The sequence below is a fragment of the Citrus sinensis genome, chromosome 7, assembly GCF_022201045.2.
Source record: "Citrus sinensis cultivar Valencia sweet orange chromosome 7, DVS_A1.0, whole genome shotgun sequence".
Taxonomy (NCBI): Eukaryota; Viridiplantae; Streptophyta; class Magnoliopsida; order Sapindales; family Rutaceae; genus Citrus; species Citrus sinensis.
Window position 1 is genome coordinate 6,201,228 of NC_068562.1, and position 21,243 is coordinate 6,222,470.

General features: G+C 36.5%; 4 protein-coding genes across 6 annotated transcripts; 2 read left to right on the forward strand and 2 right to left on the reverse strand.

The window, feature by feature from the left end:
- Positions 1–1,450: 1,450 nt before the first annotated feature.
- LOC102628180 (AAA-ATPase At3g50940-like) lies at positions 1,451–4,353 on the forward strand. The gene is made up of 4 exons (XM_006466127.4): positions 1,451–1,477; positions 1,595–2,539; positions 3,221–3,562; positions 3,693–4,353. The coding sequence occupies exons 2-4, from the start codon at positions 1,628–1,630 to the stop codon at positions 4,239–4,241; spliced, it is 1,803 nt and encodes a 600-aa protein (XP_006466190.2). The 5' UTR covers positions 1,451–1,477; positions 1,595–1,627; the 3' UTR covers positions 4,242–4,353.
- A 175-nt stretch (positions 4,354–4,528) lies between these two features.
- LOC102627886 (uncharacterized) lies at positions 4,529–8,581 on the forward strand. Of its 2 annotated transcripts, XM_052443913.1 has the most exons (9): positions 4,529–4,983; positions 5,090–5,225; positions 5,320–5,389; positions 5,523–5,616; positions 5,968–6,181; positions 6,372–6,513; positions 7,208–7,378; positions 8,216–8,364; positions 8,405–8,581. In XM_052443913.1, exons 1-9 carry the CDS (start codon positions 4,686–4,688, stop codon positions 8,445–8,447), a joined length of 1,317 nt encoding a protein of 438 aa, XP_052299873.1. In that variant the 5' UTR covers positions 4,529–4,685; the 3' UTR covers positions 8,448–8,581. The 2 variants fall into 2 exon arrangements, with proteins under 2 accessions (XP_052299873.1, XP_006466189.2); XM_006466126.4 differs by having other exon boundaries at positions 4,531–4,983; positions 8,216–8,581.
- A 266-nt stretch (positions 8,582–8,847) lies between these two features.
- LOC102627201 (uncharacterized) lies at positions 8,848–15,158 on the reverse strand. 2 transcript variants are annotated; one of them, XM_006466124.3, is made up of 11 exons: positions 14,987–15,158; positions 14,050–14,201; positions 13,609–13,781; positions 12,314–12,732; positions 12,154–12,214; positions 11,599–11,939; positions 10,998–11,422; positions 10,285–10,447; positions 10,026–10,187; positions 9,864–9,952; positions 8,848–9,294 (listed from the first exon to the last, which is right to left on the reverse strand). In XM_006466124.3, the coding sequence occupies exons 2-11, from the start codon at positions 14,160–14,162 to the stop codon at positions 9,144–9,146; spliced, it is 2,097 nt and encodes a 698-aa protein (XP_006466187.2). In that variant the 5' UTR covers positions 14,163–14,201; positions 14,987–15,158; the 3' UTR covers positions 8,848–9,143. The 2 variants fall into 2 exon arrangements, with proteins under 2 accessions (XP_006466187.2, XP_052299872.1); XM_052443912.1 differs by lacking the exons at positions 14,050–14,201; positions 14,987–15,158 and having other exon boundaries at positions 12,314–12,743; positions 13,609–13,756.
- Positions 15,159–16,246: 1,088 nt separating this feature from the next.
- LOC102623874 (ammonium transporter 3 member 1-like) lies at positions 16,247–19,163 on the reverse strand. The gene is made up of 3 exons (XM_006466110.4): positions 18,151–19,163; positions 17,753–18,038; positions 16,247–16,914 (listed from the first exon to the last, which is right to left on the reverse strand). Exons 1-3 carry the CDS (start codon positions 18,817–18,819, stop codon positions 16,382–16,384), a joined length of 1,488 nt encoding a protein of 495 aa, XP_006466173.2. The 5' UTR covers positions 18,820–19,163; the 3' UTR covers positions 16,247–16,381.
- Positions 19,164–21,243: the final 2,080 nt, after the last annotated feature.

The following is a 21,243-nucleotide window of genomic DNA, read 5'->3' on the forward strand; positions in this document are numbered from 1 at the left end:
AAACTTTTTGATAAAATAAAATATATTTAAAATGTGTAATAAAAATTAAATTAAATATCTAAACAATTTTTAATTTAATTTAGTCTAATTTATATTTTGTTTATCATAATCATGATTACCTATTAACTAATTTTCTATACATTTAATTTTTTATTATTTGTTTTTTAAATTAAATTTAATAATTGTTTTATTATTAAATATTCATGAATAGTTCATATTTATATTTAAATGTCAACTTAAATGCGATTTAATTTCATTAAAATATAATTTAATATAGTTCAATCCAATATTGTACTAAACATAAGGTTGTATTATATAATCAAATTTAATCCAGTCTGATTCCTTGCCAAACATAACCTCAATGTCATATTAAACATGCATATATTTTCCTTTTAAAATGTTTACTTATTTGTTTTGTTAGAAAAAAGAATTATAATTTTAACAAAAGGTATTTTAGTAACTTGTAATAATATATTTTGATTATATATATATATATATAAGAATATAGATAATTTCGGTTTCAATTCTAATTCTTACAACTTAAATAACCAACCTATTCTAATATTCTCCATTCTAATTTGATACCATCCCAATTTTGTTTTAATTGAAAAAAGCACACCATAAATAGTGCTATTAGTACTGTGAATTGTGAGTTCCATCTTTCGAATCATCATCCTACAATGTAGAAAAGAGCATAGTAGACTAGGGACAAAGCTTACCGAACGATTTTCGCACTCCGTGGTTCCAATTAAAATGAATGAAAGGCTGACTAGGATTGGCACAGGCGTCGTGGATTCATGAATTTTAGCTCAAAGCGTGTCAGACTCAGACCGTCCTATCAGCGCACAACTTTAACAAATAAAATAGGAAAGCGGAATTAATGAAGACAAAATTGCTTGCTTTTGCTACGAGTCATAGAAGCGATGGCAAGTTGGCAACATTGGCAACTTGTTTATTTTCGCTAGAAGCATCATCTCACAGTTAATAAATATTCGAGGGAAAGGACATTTTACGCTTGAAGGGTTGTTCTCCCTCGCTGTTTTACACATAATGACATCACCATTCAATAATAATAAAACGTATGATGAATGACATCAGTTAGTCTGCAAGTGATTGTATCATCACCAAACCAGTCCACGCAAAGCGCAGAAGATAAGAGTTTATTTATTTCAATCGAAGTAGTGGCCGACTAAAAAGGATAGATGCACCGTCCGCCGCTAGTAAAAAACGCACCAGAACAAAACCTTCGATCAAGACATTCGAATCTCTATCATTTATATGAAGAAGACAAGTGCTCTTTCCCTTTCTCCACAGGCGTGGAAAGTTGGATTTAGAAATTACAAGTCCAAAAGGAGGAAACTTTCTTTCAACTTCTGTGTCCCCACCACATTTTATACATCACATAAATTCATGCACTGGGACTCCTCCCTTGACCCTTGGGATAATTTACAACTTATTTCCTAGTAATACATTACATGTACTATTTCTTTAAATTAAAGTACTTGACTTATGTGTGTTTGTGTGTGTGTGTGTGTGTATATATGTTTGTGTGTAAGAACGATTATTAATATTGTGAAGTTGATTGATTGAGTAGGCCAAGGCAAGGCAAGGCAAGAGGCAAGGCGAGATGGGATCAGCTTTCTCAGTGGTGGCCTCAGTGGCCATACTTCGGAGCACATTCAACGAAATGATTCCGGATGAAGTACGCGGCTATATTTGGAGCATCACTCGCCGCTTCTCAACGGAGATCACCATGGTCATTAAAGAATCCCACGACGGCTCAACTAACCGTCTCTTCAAAGCCGTCGTCACTTACCTCGACGGCCACGCTCTCTCCAACTCCGTCCTCCCCAAACGCCTCACCGTCGGCAAGAACGAGAACGTCAGAAACTTTACCTACGGCCTCGAGCGCAACTCCGAGATCGTCGACGTTTTCCAAGGCGTGACCATGAAGTGGAAGTTCAATTCTGACATCAACTCAACCAGCCACTTCGAGACGAGGTGGTACGAGCTCAAGTTTCACAAAATGCACGCTGAGTTGGTCAAGAAGAAGTATCTTGTCCATGTTCTTGAAATGGCTAAGATGTTCAAGGATCGGAATCGTATAGTGAGGTTCCACACTATAAGGCATGACCGCTGGAGCTCCAGTGGAGTGAATCTCGACCATCCGATGACCTTTGGTACGTTGGTTATGGACGGCGACTTGAAAGAGACTGTGCTGAACGATCTTGATTGTTTCAGAAGAGGGAAGGAGTATTACAGGAAGATCGGTAAAGTTTGGAAGAGAGGTTACTTGTTGTACGGGCCACCGGGAACCGGCAAGTCCAGTTTGATTGCTGCTATGGCTAATTATATGAATTATGATATTTACAACTTGAACTTATCGGTTGTCACTTCCGATTCTTCACTTGAGTACTTGCTGCTCCATGTGCCTAACCGTTCAATTCTTGTTGTCGAGGATATCGACTGTTCTATCAAACTACAGAATCGCGAGTCTCAGAAGGGGGATGAACCAGCTGATTCCTATCGGGGACCTCAGGTATCAATAATTTATTTTGACACTGCGTGCTTTAGTTACTAATTGCACTTTTTTATTATTTTTTTAGGCCTCTTTTTTGTGGTTTTCTGAGCAGGGTTCATTTGTGAGTGTTTGGGATAAGATTTTCTTTCTGATGAATGATTTTGTTTGTCTATTGCTCGTAGGATTGCATAGAGAAATAGCAATTTGAATATTTGTTGAAAGTTACTTTAGCCTAAATTATGAACAGAGTGGTTCAAGCAATTTGTTTCACTATTTGCACTGAGGTTTTGGTGGATGTTTCTTTTTGTTTTTGAAATTATTGTCCTAGCATCTGTGGGCTGATGAGTTTGTAGGCTCTTAAGATTGTGGTCTATTAACTTCTTCGATTCAGTAATTGAGTATTTGTTATGTGACATGCAAGGATTTCTGGGTTTTAATGTAAATGATGAAAGAGACTTCTAAAACTCGAAGAACTGAACTGCTTCAATAGAGCTTACCAAACACAATGTGACCAAATATACTTTAGGGCTCCCTTTCTGTGCTTTCATTGTTAGATCCACAGTGTTTGACTACACTAGGTTGGTAATGAGGGTAACACGGAGTTAGTTGGATCTTTATCAATTTGCAGAATTGCACTTGCGGCTTAAACCTCATCGTCTGAACATTATGTTTATATTAACTATGATTTAATCCAAATAGGTGACTCTTGCTGGACTACTGAATGCCATTGATGGTCTGCTCTGCTGCTGTGGAGACGAAAAGATCACTATCTTCACTACTAACTACAAAGATAGAATCGACCCTGCATTACTGCGAGCAGGGCGTATGGACAGGCACATAAACCTCTCCTATTGTACATTCTCCACCTTCAAGCAGCTGGCAGCCAACTACTTGGATATTAATGATCATGATCTTTATTGTCACATTGAAAAACTTATGGAAAAGGTCAAAGTTTCCCCTGCTGAGGTTGCCGGTGAACTCATGAAGGCCAAAGGTTCAAAGACCTCCCTTGAGGACTTCATCACCTATTTGGAGAGCAAGGTAAGTTAATAAGATTTGTTGTTGTTGTTGTTGTTGTTTTTTCACCCGGGGAGGTCCCTTCTGTATCTGTGCTAATGAAATTTTGATGTGATAGGTCTGTTGTATACTAACGGACTCTTCAATTTGTTAGGAATCACAAGAAGAAAAATCCTCAACTGCTCCTCCGTTGGCATCAAATGTAGATGGTAACAGGCCAGAACCACAAGAGAATGGCAATAATATTTCTAAAAGTGGGGTTCAAGACCAATCTTCCCATACCGAGACTGAGGCAGCTGATATGGGAAATGTTGGTGGGTATTCAGTTAAGGCAGAATTTGCAAATATCATTAAAGCTATTTTTTCGAAGCATGGAGACATTGCCGCCAACAGTTGCTTGCAGTCCAAGCAATGCCGTTCGTCTCTGCTGGAGATTGTTTGTAGAATCATCCAAAAATTGCAAAAAGCAAAATTAAAAGATTTGAAAGAAACTGAGCTCAAGTCCATGCTGTCTGAGCTTCAAGATCTCGAATCAATGAGGCTGGAAGTGGGCTGGCTGCATAAGAGATTGGATGAGATTGTAGAGGCAATGCGACTCTTTGAGCTGATAGCTGTGTCTGAGAAGCTTTCTGATACTATCTTTAGCACTGAGGTCAAATTGAACTGTATCTACAATAAATCATTGGTAGAGGGCCTGATTTGAGGCAATATCTTTATATTAAAATTTGAACTAGTATGCATGTGACTAAATTGTAAGTACTTATCCTTTGGGCTCTTAAGTTTAGAGTATGTGTAATTTGTCATCCTTTATTATATATGATTGATTGAAAATGAAAAAATGAACGAGCAATTGTTTATCATTTCCTCACAAAAACGGGACTAAAAAGTTATAAAAAATTAAAAATTCTTGTTACGGCACAATTTCTAAATCTGTGTTAAAATTTTAAAAGTAAAAAAAAAAAAAAAAGGGGTTTGTTTTGTATTTTTTAATTGCAGATGATGAGGACGATGACGTGGAATGAAGTGAGAGAACACATAATGAAGGCTCTCCGATCCTGGTCACTTGTCAGCACCGATAAACAAGCGCATCGCCGGGATTTAACGAAATTTTCACTGATCGATTAACATTTCTTGTATTCTTAACACAATGATGATTCGCAGTGGCTGCAAGAGGCTCTTCTCCTCAAAGAAAAACGGCTCCGTATTATCATCTTCTTGGTTGTTAAACAGAAACAATAATCAAATCAATAAGGGTGACAATGATGTTATTAAAAGATCACCATCATCATCATCAGCAGCAGCAGCAGCAGCAGCTGCTGCATATCACGTGAGCTCAGGTGGCTCCATGCGTGGACTAGTGTTTTGGGAAACTAATAAACCCCTCACCATCGAAGAATTCAACATGCCTCGACCCAAAGCGGGTGAAATTCTCATCAAAACCAAAGGTGTACTTTTTTTTTTCTTTTTGCCCCTTTTCTTCTTCCTAAAATGCCCATTTTCCTTCTTGCATCATAAGTTGGATTGAGTTATATATTTGAAATTGGGTTGCAGCTTGTGGAGTGTGCCACTCAGATCTTCATGTAATTAAAGGCGAAATTCCGTTTTCAAATCCATGCGTCGTGGGTCATGAGATTACCGGGGAGGTTGTTGAACACGGTCCCCACACTGATAATAAAACCATTCAAAGGTTTTCAGATTTTTTAGCTTTTTTATTTTTCTTATAATAAGACCAACAATATTCTTTGATTATTAATCTTCAGATTTACTACTTGTATTTTCAGACTACCGGTTGGGTCTCGTGTTGTCGGAGCTTTTATCATGCCTTGCGGCAACTGTTCCTTCTGTTCTAAGGTGATGGTTGGATAGTCTATGTGTTATCATGAATATTTTTTTAGGATTGCTTTTAATTTTTGACATTTTCGTAGGGGGAGAATAGATAGCAAACTATTGGGCTGATAGCATTGACTTTTTCATTGAATAATAGGGCCATGATGATTTATGCGAAGATTTCTTTGCTTATAACCGGGCTAAAGGAACTCTTTATGATGGTGAAACTCGGCTGTTCCTCCGCAATAGTGGTATTTAAGAGAAAAAAATAATTCTGTAAATTATTATTTCTTTTTTCTGTTATGTGCTTATAAGTTGTGCCGATGCTTTGTTTTACACTGTTAGAACTCCTGATTGTTTGACTATAATTTGACATGTGGGCACGCAAAACCAACCTTTTCTTTGATCGCTTTAAACCAAACATTTTGTCTAACATCCATGCACAAGTTGCTACTCACTTTCTATAAATACTAGAGAGGGTGTGTGTGTGTGCGTGTGGTTCCTCTACCTTGTTTACACCGATAAATCATCCATCTCTCTGGTATTGTCTTTGTAATATACGCATCCAGGTTGAATTGTTAATGATATGTCGCATCTTGTAGGAAAACCAGTGTTCATGTATAGTATGGGAGGCATGGCTGAATATTGTGTCGTGCCAGCAAATGCGTTGTCTGTTTTACCAGACTCGTTACCATACAAAGAGTCTGCAATTTTAGGATGTGCTGTTTTTACTGCTTATGGTGCTATGGCCCACGCAGCAGAGGTGCGTGCAGGTGATTCTGTTGCTGTGATTGGAGTAGGCGGAGTAGGGTCAAGGTAAACAATATATATATATATAGATATAGATATAGATATATATATACACACATACTATAATTGATTTTACATGTTGGAGTAGAAGAGTTGTCAAAATTGAACGGATAGTTACTTCAGGAGTTCAGTTCATCTTTTGATGGGTTTTAATTGGGCCACCTCCAACATAATTAGACTACATCATATGCTCCAGTTGTTTGCAGATAGCAAGAGCATTTGGTGCGTCTGATATTATTGCTGTGGATGTTCATGATGAAAAACTGCAGAAGGCTAAGACATTTGGTGCCACTCACACTGTAAATGCTATTCAAGAAGATGCTATTGAAAAGATTAGGGTATGTGCTTCAGTGCTTATTACATCTTTTTAGGTTTTTAATTAAATAAGAAAGTACCACTTTTCAAAAATGACCATACTTGCCTCATTTGTACACTTTTCTGAAGCATCTCACTTAAAATTGTCTGATGAACTGCATAAATCTAGGCCCATGGAGGCTTATGCATTTTCACTCTCTCTTAATAAACTAGTTAAATATCTCTGTTTCCAAGATTTATTAGAAATTATCCAGTGGACTTCAAACAACCACTTATGCCTTTAACTCTTGCTTGCATACATTTCATTCTATTTATGTTCCATTTTGTTCATTGTAAAGGGGAATCGTTGATATTAGCTTCATTTTCCCCATTGGACTGTTATTATGTCATACTGGTCTTGCTGCTCTTAACACCACAGTTATAGCTGTTCTCACTCTCTCCTTAACAACAGTATATATTTTTTACACTTGATATTATTGTTTCTGTATAATGTTTGTCTTAGTTTTCCTCCTTTTCTGTTAATGACTTCCTTCTTTCTCTGTACTGTTAAGAATATTGTTTCTTTTAGATGATAATAATTCTGATGAACACTATTGTTGCCTATTCCTTTTAAAAAGGTTTTGGGATTAATGGTTGTTCGCCATAAGTTTAGAGCAATTAACTGAGAGAAAAGCCTTTTCACTTAGTGTCTCTGTCCTTTTTTTTTTTTGGGGGTAGGAAATAACCGGAGGAATGGGTGTAGACATAGCTGTGGAAGCCTTGGGAAAACCTCAGACATTTTTGCAGTGTGTACAGAGTGTGAAAGATGGAGGCAAAGCTGTGATGATTGGACTTGCACAATCTGGTGCAGTTGGGGAGGTGGATATAAATCGTCTTGTTCGTAGAAAGGTATACATTTTGTTGTCATTAAGCAATTTGATAGAATCAACAGTCTATATTTTGATTTCTTTGAGCCACAGCTATTATCTTGTTTCAGTTTTTCCTTCCCCAGGTATGGGAATTAAGATTCACTTGAATAGTAGGAAGAAAAACATTGAGAAACTAAAAGATAGAATAAAAGTAAATGTATTAAATAAAGCTGATCTGTTCAATGAACCATTATACTGAAGTGAAGTTCGATACTTATGCACGTTGTAAAGAATTGAAAATGAAAACTGTAATATCCTTCTTCTATCTTCCAGTGTAGATGGAGATGGAGCCATTGCAGTCTGCAGGGATAGAAGGGCAAAAATACCACTTCTGGAATTTTTTTCTTTTTTTAAGTTTTGTTCTTTTATGAAGCTCACACTTTTTTAGCTTTCTGGTGTATAATTAGAAGATCTTAAGAAATGAACTCTCTCTCTCTCTGTTTCATAGTATGTTAGGAGCTGAGGTGAGAGAAGCATAAGCTTTATCAGACCTTGGCGATGTGAGTCTTCAGAAATGAACTCTCTCTCTCTCTGTTTCATAAGTATGTTAGGAGCTGAGGTGAGAGAAGCATAAGCTTTATCAGACCTTGGCGATGTGAGTCTTAACATACATCTTAGAACTCAGTGTTATCTCATATTGACCCTTCATTAATGACCTTTCTTTGACGGAGTAGCTTTGCATATTTAAACCACTTAGTATTTGTGTCTGGCTTATATCATATTAAATGTTATACAATTTGCTCCGCATAATTTTAGGATGACTATCGTGTTCCATGTTAGCAACTCTGACCTTTGTAGCAATGCTCCCCTGGTGCAGATACAAGTCATTGGATCCTATGGAGGAAGAGCAAGACAAGATCTTCCCAAGTTGGTCAAACTCGCAGAGTCAGGTATATTCAATCTCGCCAATGCCGTTACAAGAAAATACAAATTCGAGGACGCTAACAAAGCTTACGAAGATCTCAATAAGGGAAATATTCTCAGTCGTGCTGTTGTTGAGATAATGTAAGGGAAATATTCTCAGTCGTGCTGTTGTTGAGATAATGTAGTTCTTCGCTTTTGTGCCAGACTACTCCAGGAAAACAAAATCTTTGTTTTAATAGAATTGAGCGAAGCCACTGATATTAATGGCACTTTGATTTCTGAAGAAAGTGGAAATTTACTGTTGCTCATTTTATGTTGCTGTACCTTTCACCAGAATCAGATGACTAGCCTTCTGCTTTACCCTTATAGTAGAGTATGCTTGAGTAAATCCTTTCATTATAATTTAAGCCAGCTTATGGATTTATCAACTTGTTTAACAGAACATATGGTAGATGTCTAGGAGATATATTTTCATCGTTTCTCCAATGTAATCTTACATTTAAGAGGATATGGAGGCATACATATTCAAAGGTAGAATTTATCTTTAGAAAAAAAATCTCTTCCAAAGATTGGCAACAGTCAATCTTCTCATGGGGTAGAACAAAAAATTGTAAAATTTGATATCTGTGTTGCCACCAATCCGGAAAAACAATGAAAGAATGTGAAATATGTTCGTCTATGAAAACCCGGGGGTGAAGCACTAGCTCATGATTGCAAACCTCCAGACGAGTGGATATAAAAAAACTGCCCCATCTGGGCACCCAAATCTCCCTCTACTCCAGATTTTCAGACCAACAAAATACGCATTTCTTTTCTTAACTTGGTACCTAATCTAAATTAGATGGAAATTAACCATCAAACTCAAATAGTCAGCCTCCATTTTAGTCTTGCTTCCACTTGTTGACATATCTGAGGAAAGCATTAGCAGGATTTACCCCTGGTGTTGCCCGCACCCGTGTAGATCTCCGGAGCACAGCCTCCTCCGATGCAATCTTTCCAACAAAGCTCTTTGATCTCTTTTCAAATTCAGAGCTGTAGAAACATTTTTAGGAAAAGCATCACCAATACAAATGTTAACAGTGTTTTAACAAATATTAATAGTAAAGTAAAACTACTACCCTTGAGGAAAAAAAGTTATCATAGTTCTAGTTGTATAATCAGTTTACGCATGAATCATATGATATTCACCAATTGATTGAAACCAACTTGAAAACTTATAAAAATTCTGACTCACTGAAAGAGGAATCAAAATGATGACAGAAAACTATACCAGCCGTTTTCAAGGTGTACCAACAGCCACACAGAAATTGATTGGCTGGCCCAACCCTACCACACAAACACCAATAGAGAAAAGATCTGCCTTCTTACATTGCATTTAAGCATCATTCTACCTTAAACGGTATAAATTGTGTTTGGTCTGCTAAAATCATTTATCCATTACAAAATTGCCAATCAATAAAAGGTTCAACAATCTTAATATCCCTTGCATCGAACAAATGCCATATATATATTCAACTAGAAGAAAATGGAGCTCGAAAATGTAAAAGAAGGTGAAGGTACTCCATGACAAACCCTATCATTGCTAAAATGAACCAGCTCACCTCATTTTGGCATAGAACTTTCCTAGTTGCTTATGAAGGGCCCTTTCTCTCTCACCCTTGCAATTCAGAGAACCCATCAATGCATCAAGCTGTTTTCAGATGTCAATAGGGAGTTAGTAAATATCAAGAAAACCAACATGGCAGCTATTCAGCTGTTATTACCTCTTCCTTGGAGCTATAGTAACCCCACTGCTTGGAATCAGAGCTCTCTACAAATATTCTCCCATCACGTCTAAACCACCAGTACCTATTATAATGCCTGTCTTTACCCAAAGGGTTGGTACGTATGACCCGTTTATCCATCTCCCGTTCAAAATATTCTCTCTGATACATTAAAAATGTCAACAAAAGATTAATGAAGTGAAATACAAAGACACAGACAGAAACAAACTTCACATATAAGAAAGAGAGAGAATTGAACCCTCTGATCTTTACTCCTCGGTTCTGTTGCTTCCTTTTTGTCATCGCCCATCTGTTTTAATAATTCCTTCCCGGATAACTGTTTTCCATTTACTTCTTGTACTTCCACATCCACATTCTGCCTTTCGGCCATCTTCTTTGAGGCATCCAAATGCTTATTCTCGCTGTCACAAAATTTTAAGATTCAAGTCAAACTATGTCTTCATTAAGAATGTTATTCTAACATACAAAAGAGTGGTACAACATGTTCTCCATTAACTTTCTAACCACCCGATATTCACTGATTATTAAGCACACTCAGACCATTTATAAATTTTTCTTTTACTTGGTTTTTCCTTTTTACTTGTCTTCAAATAAACAACTCCATTCAGCAAGTCAAAACTACACATATTCAAAATATTGAGTAGTGGACTGAAACAGCCTTGTTGGTCCTTACTCTTCTGGACATAATGTTGTTACGTTGAATGCAACCATTTATCTTAGATCACTTTGAAAGGTCTATATTTGTCAAAAACATTATGGCAAGTTAGGTTTTAGAAGAACAGAGAGAGTTTAGGTGGTTAGACATTTAAAAAGGATCATCTGTCAGTGTTCTTAAACCTCTATCTCTTTTAGTCACTTCAATAAAAGATAATATTGAGATAACAAAAGGGTGCTTAAAGAACTAAAGGCAGAAGGAAGGCTGGTTTCATTTAGCACTACTATATTTCTTACAGAAGATTCTTCGGTTGAGATGCAATGATTTCTGCAATACTCTTCTCTGCTATTTCCCCATTTTCTCCGCTATAATTATTCTCTGAAGATTCATGCATGTTGCTTTTTGCACTCTCCGAGGTATGGCCATTCTGAATTTTCAACTGTTCCTTCGCTTCTCTTTCCTTTCTAGCTGCTTCCAATGCTTCTTCTCTTCTGGTGGCTCCAAGTGCTCGTCGCTGATTGATATGCTCATCTATCTTATCCCTAAAAACATCTGTTTCAAAGGCTTGATTCACCAATTCCTTTAAGATTCTCAATTTAATATTAGCATCTAAAAGACCATAATGACCCCGCTTAATGGTTGTCATATTCGAGCATAATTCAGGAATCTTGATAATCTCCAGGAAATCACACAGATACTCCGCCCAATTGACTAGTGTAATCTGACAAAGGGAGAGAGAGATCATCAGGACATACTATATCAAGCATCACTACGAGCACATGAACACTTCCATGAGGGATCAGAAGAAACAATATCAATTATGAGAATGAAAAATGAACCACAAAAGGAAAATCTTAACAAAATACACTTTCGTGACGAGTGAAAAGTTTGGCCTACCTTTCGCTTTTTGTTCTTCATATGCCAAAAATGTTTACGATTGTCTTTTATGAGCAACCGCAAAAGAGCTGAATGCGATTCCACAATGAGAGCCAAATTACTTTCTTTATGGCAGACAACATTTTCAAAGTCTTCAAGAGAAAATGGCCACAAGTGCAGCGTCCTACTAAAAGAAGTACAAAAATCCCAGACCATCAGAAGATCCCCAACACATTCCATTGGGACACTGAAGTCCCTAGAAGGCAAGGGGCGATCACTGAAAACTGGATCGTCTGCACTAGGCTGCACCAACAGGTCATCAACTGGATATTTGATAGGTTCTTCCCTCTGGTGATCATCATCTACAAATCAAGGGAGTTACAGAGTGAGCCTTCAATTAGAAATTAACAGTCTCACAACCTACTATAACTTATAAAGCCACGTATTCTAGACAGAAAGAAAATGCCAATACAGAGATGTGCTTCAAGCAACCAATTTGACTAAATAGTAATATAAAAAAGATCATTTGTATACTGAAGCAAAAAGAAACCTTATTACTCTTTTCCATAGATTTACCTTCCAGTTTGTCACTTCCTACTTTGTTACATTTACAGTTTCCAGATTCTTCTTTCATTTCCTAAATTTGAAAATCATAAGACAAAACATTATTTCATGAACTTAATCCATTAGCAATCAAAATTGAAACTATATAAGTAACACTGATATTGTTTCTTACTTCATTTTTCTTTCGCTTCTTGCAGACTACTAGTCCGTTTTGGAAGGAAATTTTGCTCCTTAACTCTTGTGGGGGATCAATTGAGATATCATGTTTTCGTGCCAATTTCTCATGAAGCACCCAAGGGAAACTCCGGTAAGTGGACTGCCGAATAAAAGACTTCAAAATATTTCTACTAAAAGGCAACTTCTTCTTTACGAGATTTTCTCCATCTAACAAGCCATTTTCCGTAGTTTTCTTGTTTTTGTCAAGCCAAACTACCTCATATTTGGTAATTTTGTTATCTGCCTTCACAACTTTTAATATTTTGCATAGATGCACACCACTATCCTTCCTTCCATAATATTCAGATCCGACATACAAGCGTTCCTCTAAATTTGTAGCGATTGTATCAGCCAGATCTTTCAAGGAAAGCATACCTGCCAGATAGCTATTTGATAAATTATACAGAAATGCCTGCATATTGAAATTTCAAGTGAACTGGAAACCTGAAAGTTATGAGAGATATGATACATAAAATCAACACACTTAGCAACAAGTCCAAAAATCCACAAGGCAATAAGATTTTAACAATCATGTCTACAGCTACTTTCTTCTAAGGTATTGCTTTGCACCAACCCACCTTTTCATTGTGATTGGTTAAACAATTTCATTGAACACCAAACAACTTTTATGTCTATTCTGTGCGTGTGTTTTGGGCACACTTAAGGCCCGTTGGACCTATGGACTACAAAAAATAGATGTTACTCTCTTCCATCCCTCAAACCCTCCACACTCATAATGTGATACAATTCCATGATATCTGTGAAGGATTTCATATGGATCAAAAAGTAGTTATAAGAAGCAAAAAGATCCACCAATAACAAACCTCGCTCATAGGTTATATGATTTATATACCAGTTCATTGCAATCAATATTACCGATACAAACAATAACTCAGACGAAATTTTACAAAGAAAGAAGAAAGGTACATCAATCTAGATGCGCCTTACTTGCAAACATAATCTATAAGCAAGTCCAATTTTAAATTTTTTTTCCTTTTGAATCTAAGCCCAAGGTTATATAAACCAATGCCCAAAAACCATTATTAAACTGGTAAATAAACCACTGAAAATGGGAAAATAGACTTTTCAAATCCAAGGTTTATAGAACAAACAGATATCTCACCTCAGTACTTTATTCCCAGACTACTATGTAACTCAATGTGGCAACAAAAAACTGTAATAAAACTTCAATATAACAGGTTATATAGCAAACCTAGATATCCATCAATCACATGGGGAGGAAATTCTTACTAAATTGGATGATACGCAGAGCAGGTGCCACTAGCTCTTTGGGAAGCTCTTGAAGCTTCTCCAATGCATGCTTTTCTGACACCAAGGCCTCTTCATAGGTCAAATTAGTTTTTCCGGTAGATTTACACATCCAAACCCTGTTCCGATATAAATTTACCCTGTTCAAATACTCGCTGGTCCATGTCAAGAACAACAAACAAATGATATTGCTCCATTCAGCGAAGCTGTATAAACACAAAAGAAAGTGAACTTTCACCACTTATAGCAAAAAGGCTCCACCCACACAATCCATGATAATTACTTAGTTTGATATGATATAATTATCTTAGAGAACAAACAGCAGAACATCAAATCAACATATCAAGTCAAAATAGTCATATCAACAGCCAAATTCCAAATAATAATTGACAATAACTATCAAGAATATCAGAAGAAGGATACTGATAGTTCCGAAAAATCTCTTTTGTAAAGCGAACTTGGTATACGAGCTCATGCGGCTCCAAATCTTGAGGGGGTTCCACCAAACTAAAAGACTTCCTTTTCAACAAAGGCATGGTAGAAACCCACCCAAGAAATCACCTGTAGAAAAAAACCTACAAATAGATGCAAACCCAATATCAACAATTACATTCCTGTAACAAATACAGCAACAGCATGTTCAAGAAATGCACATGAATAATTCAGCAATTATAACAAATGCTTAAGTCAACTTCAAGAATTACAAGCAATGCATATGTCAATACAAAAACCCCAAAACAAGAATGAACAACAAAACCAATTTCAGTTAACAAAAATCAATAGCTACAAAATAAAGATGTTTCCGAAAATGTAGCTAACTTTTTACCAAGTGCAATTTAAACCATGCAAATGCAATCAGAATTTAAACAGATTTAGTAAAAGTAGCAGAAAACAGAAACCCTAGATGCCTGCCTTCTCTTTGACTCGACCAAAAGACCTCTCTTTTTTTCTTGTTCATTCAAAATACAAAAAATATTAAAAAAAAGAAGAAGAATCAAAGCTCTTTAGCTATTTCATTTCTTTCTTTCAGATTAACCAAACAGAATACTTCGAAATAAAATAAAAGAAACCCAACAGTGTTCTGTTTTTGGGGATCGCAGGACCCACGAAATTGAAATCGTCACATGAACAAGCAATCAATGACGAGTCAGTCCACCAGCAATGCTACATACGTACAACAAAGAAATGAACATTGAACGCTATAGGATCCTTCAATTGCATTCAACAAATTAAATCAAAGTTACCGACATTAGTGTCCAAAAATTGGTTCCCGCCACGATTAACATATGTATATTTTTCCTGTAACCGCATTGAAATAATAAGCAGTCAAAGTAAAGGTCATATTAAAGAGAAATCTTACAGTGAAGAAGAAGAACAAAGTGTGTTAAGCGAAATGCATGGAGAGTTTTGTGGAGGCGAAAATAGAAACAGCTAGCTGTTCTTTGTTGATTTTTATTTTTATTTTTTTTCCCCTTGCGACGTAGAAAGTTCTCACGTTCTCTCTCTCTCCCCGCCTCTCTCTTTCGTCCCCTCGTTGTGGGATGCAAAACGAATTAATATAGAACCGATACAAATTCTCTATTTACATTCAGTCCTCATAATATCTGCTAATTACAATGTTCTCCGGCCACTTTGTTGCTAAAATTTCAAAATTACCCCTTCCAAAAAATAGCCTGGACCCTAGAGCCAGAGTTTAACCTTTTTTTCTTTTAATATTATTATACAGGACGTTACTATTATTACTTCAAATATTACAATTGATATTTATAATTAAATTATACAATTGGAACTTCCTCATAACGTATATATTGATCTTCTTATCCTTTCTAATATTAAAAGGGTGTTCGCTCCACTCACGTTTCATGAGTGAGAGACTGTCTCTATTCAATTTTTGATAATTGAGGAATGACTGAAACTTAACCTCCATAATATAATCAACATTGCAAGTGTAAGAGCTCTACCACTGGGTCAAAGGTCCATTGGTTGAGTTTAACGTTAGATCACTATGAGAGCAACTATTCGATCTCCATAATAGTATTATAGGGAAATTTAGTCTTTTCTTAATTATTAAATAATTGACTAAATATAATCTTCTCCTTTATTAAATGTGAATGAAGTAGACATTCTTTAAATATTAGAAAGAGTAAAAAATTTAGATAATATTTCATAAGATTTAATGTAAATCAGTCTTAATAATAATTTGATTTATAAATATTAATAGTAGTTTCATATAATGTGAGTTATAATCTAATTATAATATTAACGTGAAAAAAAGAAAAGGCATGAGGCCAAAAATTTTAGGCCTTCAGTAGCCCGATGCAGCATGATTGGTTGTTGACTTTGCAAATTGCAAGAAAGAAATTTGGCAGTCGAAAGAAATATCATACGACTTTAACTTAATCGATTCTATTACATACTGTCAAGTAAAATAAGGCAAATTGATTTCAATTTCGTGGGTCCTGCGATCCCCAAAAACAGAACACTGTTGCGTTTCTTTTATTTTATTTCAAAGTATTCTGTTTGGTTAATCTGAAAGAAAGAAGTGAATTAGCTAAAGAGCTTTGAGATTCTTCTTTTTTTTTAAATATTTTTTGTAATAGAATTATGTAAATTCACATACTGTCAAGTAAAATAAGGCAAATTGATTAATTAGCACACGGTATTCAAACAACTATCCACCAGACAAATAAATTCATCAGTTTAGTTTCGTCGTTCCCAAGGCAACATTATACAACAGACATATTCAAGTCACTAATTAAACCACCTGGGTAGCACCACTGCTTAAAGTAGTAGTCTTATTAAGGTGAGTTGTATCATCATAATAGAAGCCATGCTTGGTGGAATCATACTTCTCGCCATCACCCCACAATGCGTACGCCTCTTCGCCATGCACAGCATCATCTCCGATCAACAACTGCTCCTCAGTCATACGCAACGGGATCACCTTGTTTATAATGACACAGATGATTGATGTGACCACTACATTCCAACCGATGATGAAGGCAGCGCCTGCTAATTGTTTCAGGATTTGAATTCCTCCGGAGCCTCCGTAGACGCCTCCCCTTGAGTTTGTGACGGGCAAGAAGAGTGAGCATAGCTTTGGTTCTGCGAAGAGGCCGGTTAGGACGCCGCCGAGGAGGCCGGCGACGGCGTGGGTGTGGAACACGCTGAGTGTGTCGTCGATTTTCTGGAGAAGTGTCCATCTTTTGTGTATGAACATCATAGTGAACCACGGCACGCTCCCTGATAGAATTCCCATTACTATAGCAGCCCATCCTTGAACAAGACCTGATTAATTAAAATTCACATAAATTAATTAATATCATATGATTTGCAACTCAAGCCAACCGAATACATTTGAACATAAAATAATGTTTTACTTTGCAAAACTTGTATAAATGGATGATTTCAAAATATAAGTTGGAAAAAAAAAATGTACTATTGAAAGCACAAATTTTTTGGAACTAAGCAAATAACCAAAGATTGCGGGTCATTATCAATTTTAGCCTAAAAACATTCGTAGTCGACAAAAAATTAATTACCTTGAAGGAAAGAAAGTGTTCTAAAATTTTTCTCTCGAAACAAGACAACTCCATCAGTATCATAGCATTTTCACTTCTCATTTGTTAATAAAGACTCCAACATCATTAAAATGGATATTAAAATGTAGATAAACAAGAAGAACAAAAATGAGTGCATTAAGAGCAGTATTGATGGATCAGGATTTTTTCCTGATCCGATCTCCTCCTGAGTAAAAATATATGTTAGTGATTGTTAGTCAATAAATAAAAAAATAAAGAAGTTAAATTTTACACATACATTATCACTAAAAACACATAGTACAAGATCTTTAAAAGCTCATGAGAACTCAAATCAGGAGAGGATTTTTATTCAGTATTGATACTTTCTATTGGATATCTAATGCATATGTTAGAGGACATTTTTGGCAATAATGAATGTGGAAGTTGATTATGCAGTGCTTCCAAGTTTTGACTATTTATTTCCCATTTTTCTTTCGCAATTATTTTATATGGTTAGAGCTTTAAGAAAGAATAATTGAGATTTCATTGACTAAATATTGTATAAGGATGTATGCAGATGCAGGCTAGTGGAGGGCAAAGTAGACCTGCGCCAGGTGTAATGCAAACGAGGCCAGTGATCATGCCCTGAACAGCGCCAATAACAGAAGGTTTCTTGAAGAAAATTACATCGAGCCAAGTCCAAACAAGAAGACTTGTTGCCGCGCAAATGTTGGTGTTAAGGACGGCCATTGATGAGTCGATATTCGCCGTGTACGGATCTCCACCGTTGAAACCAGCCCATCCCATCCACAGCAACCCCGCCCCTGCTAGCATCATTATTACGTTATTTGGTGGAAATCTCTCTCTGTCCTTTGTTGATCTTGGCCCCACCTGCCAATGCCCACATCACATCAGTAATCTCCATCATTTCAAAATAATTAATCACAATTAATTAATTTGCAAGTCGTTAATTAGTCAAGATTAATTTAGCAAACAAACAAACCCAGTAAGCGGCAGTGAAGCCGGCAATCCCAGAGGAGAGGTGAATAACGTAGCCACCGGAGTAGTCCATGACGCCCCAGTGAAACAAGAAACCACCACCCCACAGGCTGAACGCCCCAACCGTGTACGAAAACGTAAGCCAAAGCGGCACAAACGCCATCCAAGCCTTAATATTCATTCTCCCCAGCACGGACCCGGCCAGTATAACCAACGTAATGGCAGCAAACACGCACTGGAACCAAACCATGGAAGCCATGGGATAAAACGGCAAGACCATTGCCGTTTCAACGGAACCGTCGTCGTGGAACTGCGTAGTCTCGGGGAGGGCGGATTGTTTGATGAGAAACTTCTGTCCCAAGGCAGGTCCGGCTTTGCCCCAGAAGGGCAAGAGTTTGTCACCGAAGGACATTTTGTAAGCCCAGGTGGCCCAACAAATGACGACGGCCGCGAAGGCGTAAAGGGCCATGAAAGCTGAGTTGACTGCCCATTTCTTCTTGACGATGCTGCCGTAGAGGATCACGAGCCCCGGGACGCTTTGGAGACCCACGAGTGTTGCTGAGATCATCTGCCATGCGTTGTCGCCTTTGTTTAGCCAGTCCGGTACTGCTGCCGAGGTGCCACCTTGGTAGGCGATTGGGACCGGGTTCGGGGGAACAGCAGCAGCAGCCATTGCTATTGCACTTATTATATACTATTGCTTGCTCTTGTACTTTGTCTCTTTTTGTACAGGCTGTTATAGAGAGCATGTAGTTGTAAACTTGTGTGGTTATGGTTATGGATCAGTGATTTACTGTATCTAGTATCAAATGGCTGTCAGGAGATGAAAGGTTTAGGCTTTAACGAGGGAAGGGAATAAGACTCTGATGGGCGGTTTATTTGAGTTATTAACTAGCTAAGTTGACTGACTAGATGAGACAACTGGCACCACATGAATCTTTTTAGATTCCACATAATAGAATGAATCCAGCATCATTTATGTGAGTGAGAACCGGATCTCACAAAATTAGGGTTAGGCAGCTGAGGAACTCAATTGGAATATTCCGTACTTAATTGTTTAACAGGGGATTTTATTTATGAGAAGATATAAATCAATTCACTGAATATAATCTGATTTAATCCTAACTTCAATTAAGAGTAATACCACGCTTAACTACCATCTTATCATAATAAAATAAATTGATCGAAACTGTTGTTTTGGTCTGGGGTGTTACAAGTGACTCGAATATCACGGCACATTTGCATTTTGAATAACCATACCGATTGCATTTCTGAAGGTAAGATAATTGGTGCTGAAAAAAAGGCAAAACTGGATTAATTTCATTTTGTATTAGTTGCTTTCTTTTTTTGTATTAGTTGATTATTAGCTGTAATAGCTAGCGTTGTTGCTCCTTTTTATGGCAATTTCGAACGATCTATCTATATCCATCACTGGTAAATAATATTAGGGGCAAAATGAGAACCATTTTTATCTAAAATATTGAAGGAGGAGAGAGGGAGTGGGAGAGAGAGACTTGCACCCTCTCATAAATTGACATTCGATTTTTTAAGGCTTAATTTTCTACGTCTTCGGAGAAACGGAATAAGGTGACCACATGAGAGGAGAAGACCCAAAAAAGTAAAAAGAATTAAACGAATAAAAATAATAGCAGTAATATGTGTATATAATTAAATAATTGAAGGGAGGGTTAATAATTAATTAATTTTGTCTTTTCTTTTGATGGAGGAGTGAGGGCGACCTAATTGAAGTTGAAATTATCTATGGAAATGAGCTCCGAATTAAATATGCAAGTTGCCATGCCAAAGTTTCTCAGATTTCATTTGACATTTAGCAAATAACGATGAAACATTCTCTCTCATTCCAGCTAAAGGGGGTGACCGATTCAATTCTTCTTGAAGGTGAAACACTTCATTGCTGGCTTACTAGATCCCTCCATCACTATCATTTGTCAACTATTGTCTTGTTGTAAAAGAATTGGGGTGCCTATATTCGCTTTAGAAAATGAATGCTTGCTATTTTATCACGTCACTGCGTCGTAGGTTTTGATATCACTGTTGGAATATAATAACACGTAGGTGGACACGTGTCAAGTTTTATTTGAGTATAAAAACCTGTCGCAACAGCAATTAGCAAGCCGCTGGGATGAGATCATGACAATGCTTCGTAACCATGGATAAAGATGGCCAATGGGCCGGGCGGCACGTGGCACGGCAGCACGAGCACGTGTCCGTACGGCACGGCACAGCACGAGCACGTTTCGGTGACGCACGAGGCACGGCACGGCACGCACGTGGGCCGTGCCAGGCCTAGAATTTTAAGCACGCAGGCCTTAAAGCACGGCACGATTAGAGATGAGCCAAAGCACGGCACAATTAGAGATGGGCCAAAGCACGGCACGCGAAAAAGCACGTAATAAACACGGTTAATTGGTGGGCTAGCACGCGGCCCGTGGGCCATCAATAGCACGTGGGCCAAAATATATCTAAGTAAATTTTTTTAACAAAAAATAAATATAAAATGTTATGAAATTAAAGTAAAATATCTTGAAATTAAATGTTTTAATATATTTTTTAGCATAGACTTTTAAAAATTAATTTAAATCATTAAATCTTAGTTTAAATAAATATTCTAATTTTTATGTTTATAATTTATTAAATGAATAAGTAAATATCATGATTTTAATAAATAAAATTATAAATATCATAATTTTATTTATGATATTTATTAAATGAATAATGTTATTTATGATATTTAATAAATGAATAATGTTATTTATGATATTTAATTTTATTTATGATATTTATTTAATTATTTATTTATGTTTATAATTTTTCGTGCTTGTTATTTGTCAATTGGTCGTAGTTCGCGTTTCGTAGTTGTAACTTGTAAGTTGTGACCTATGATTTGTTATATTAATATTTCGTAGTTATGAATTATTGTAATGATTATTCGAGGATTGTATTTTTAATTTTAATTAATTATTATTATGATCTATGGAATTAAATTTAATTAAATTTATGTATTGTTGTGTTATGAATTATGATTGATTATTGTGAAATAAAATATATAGTTGTGAAATTGTGATAAACTAATAAT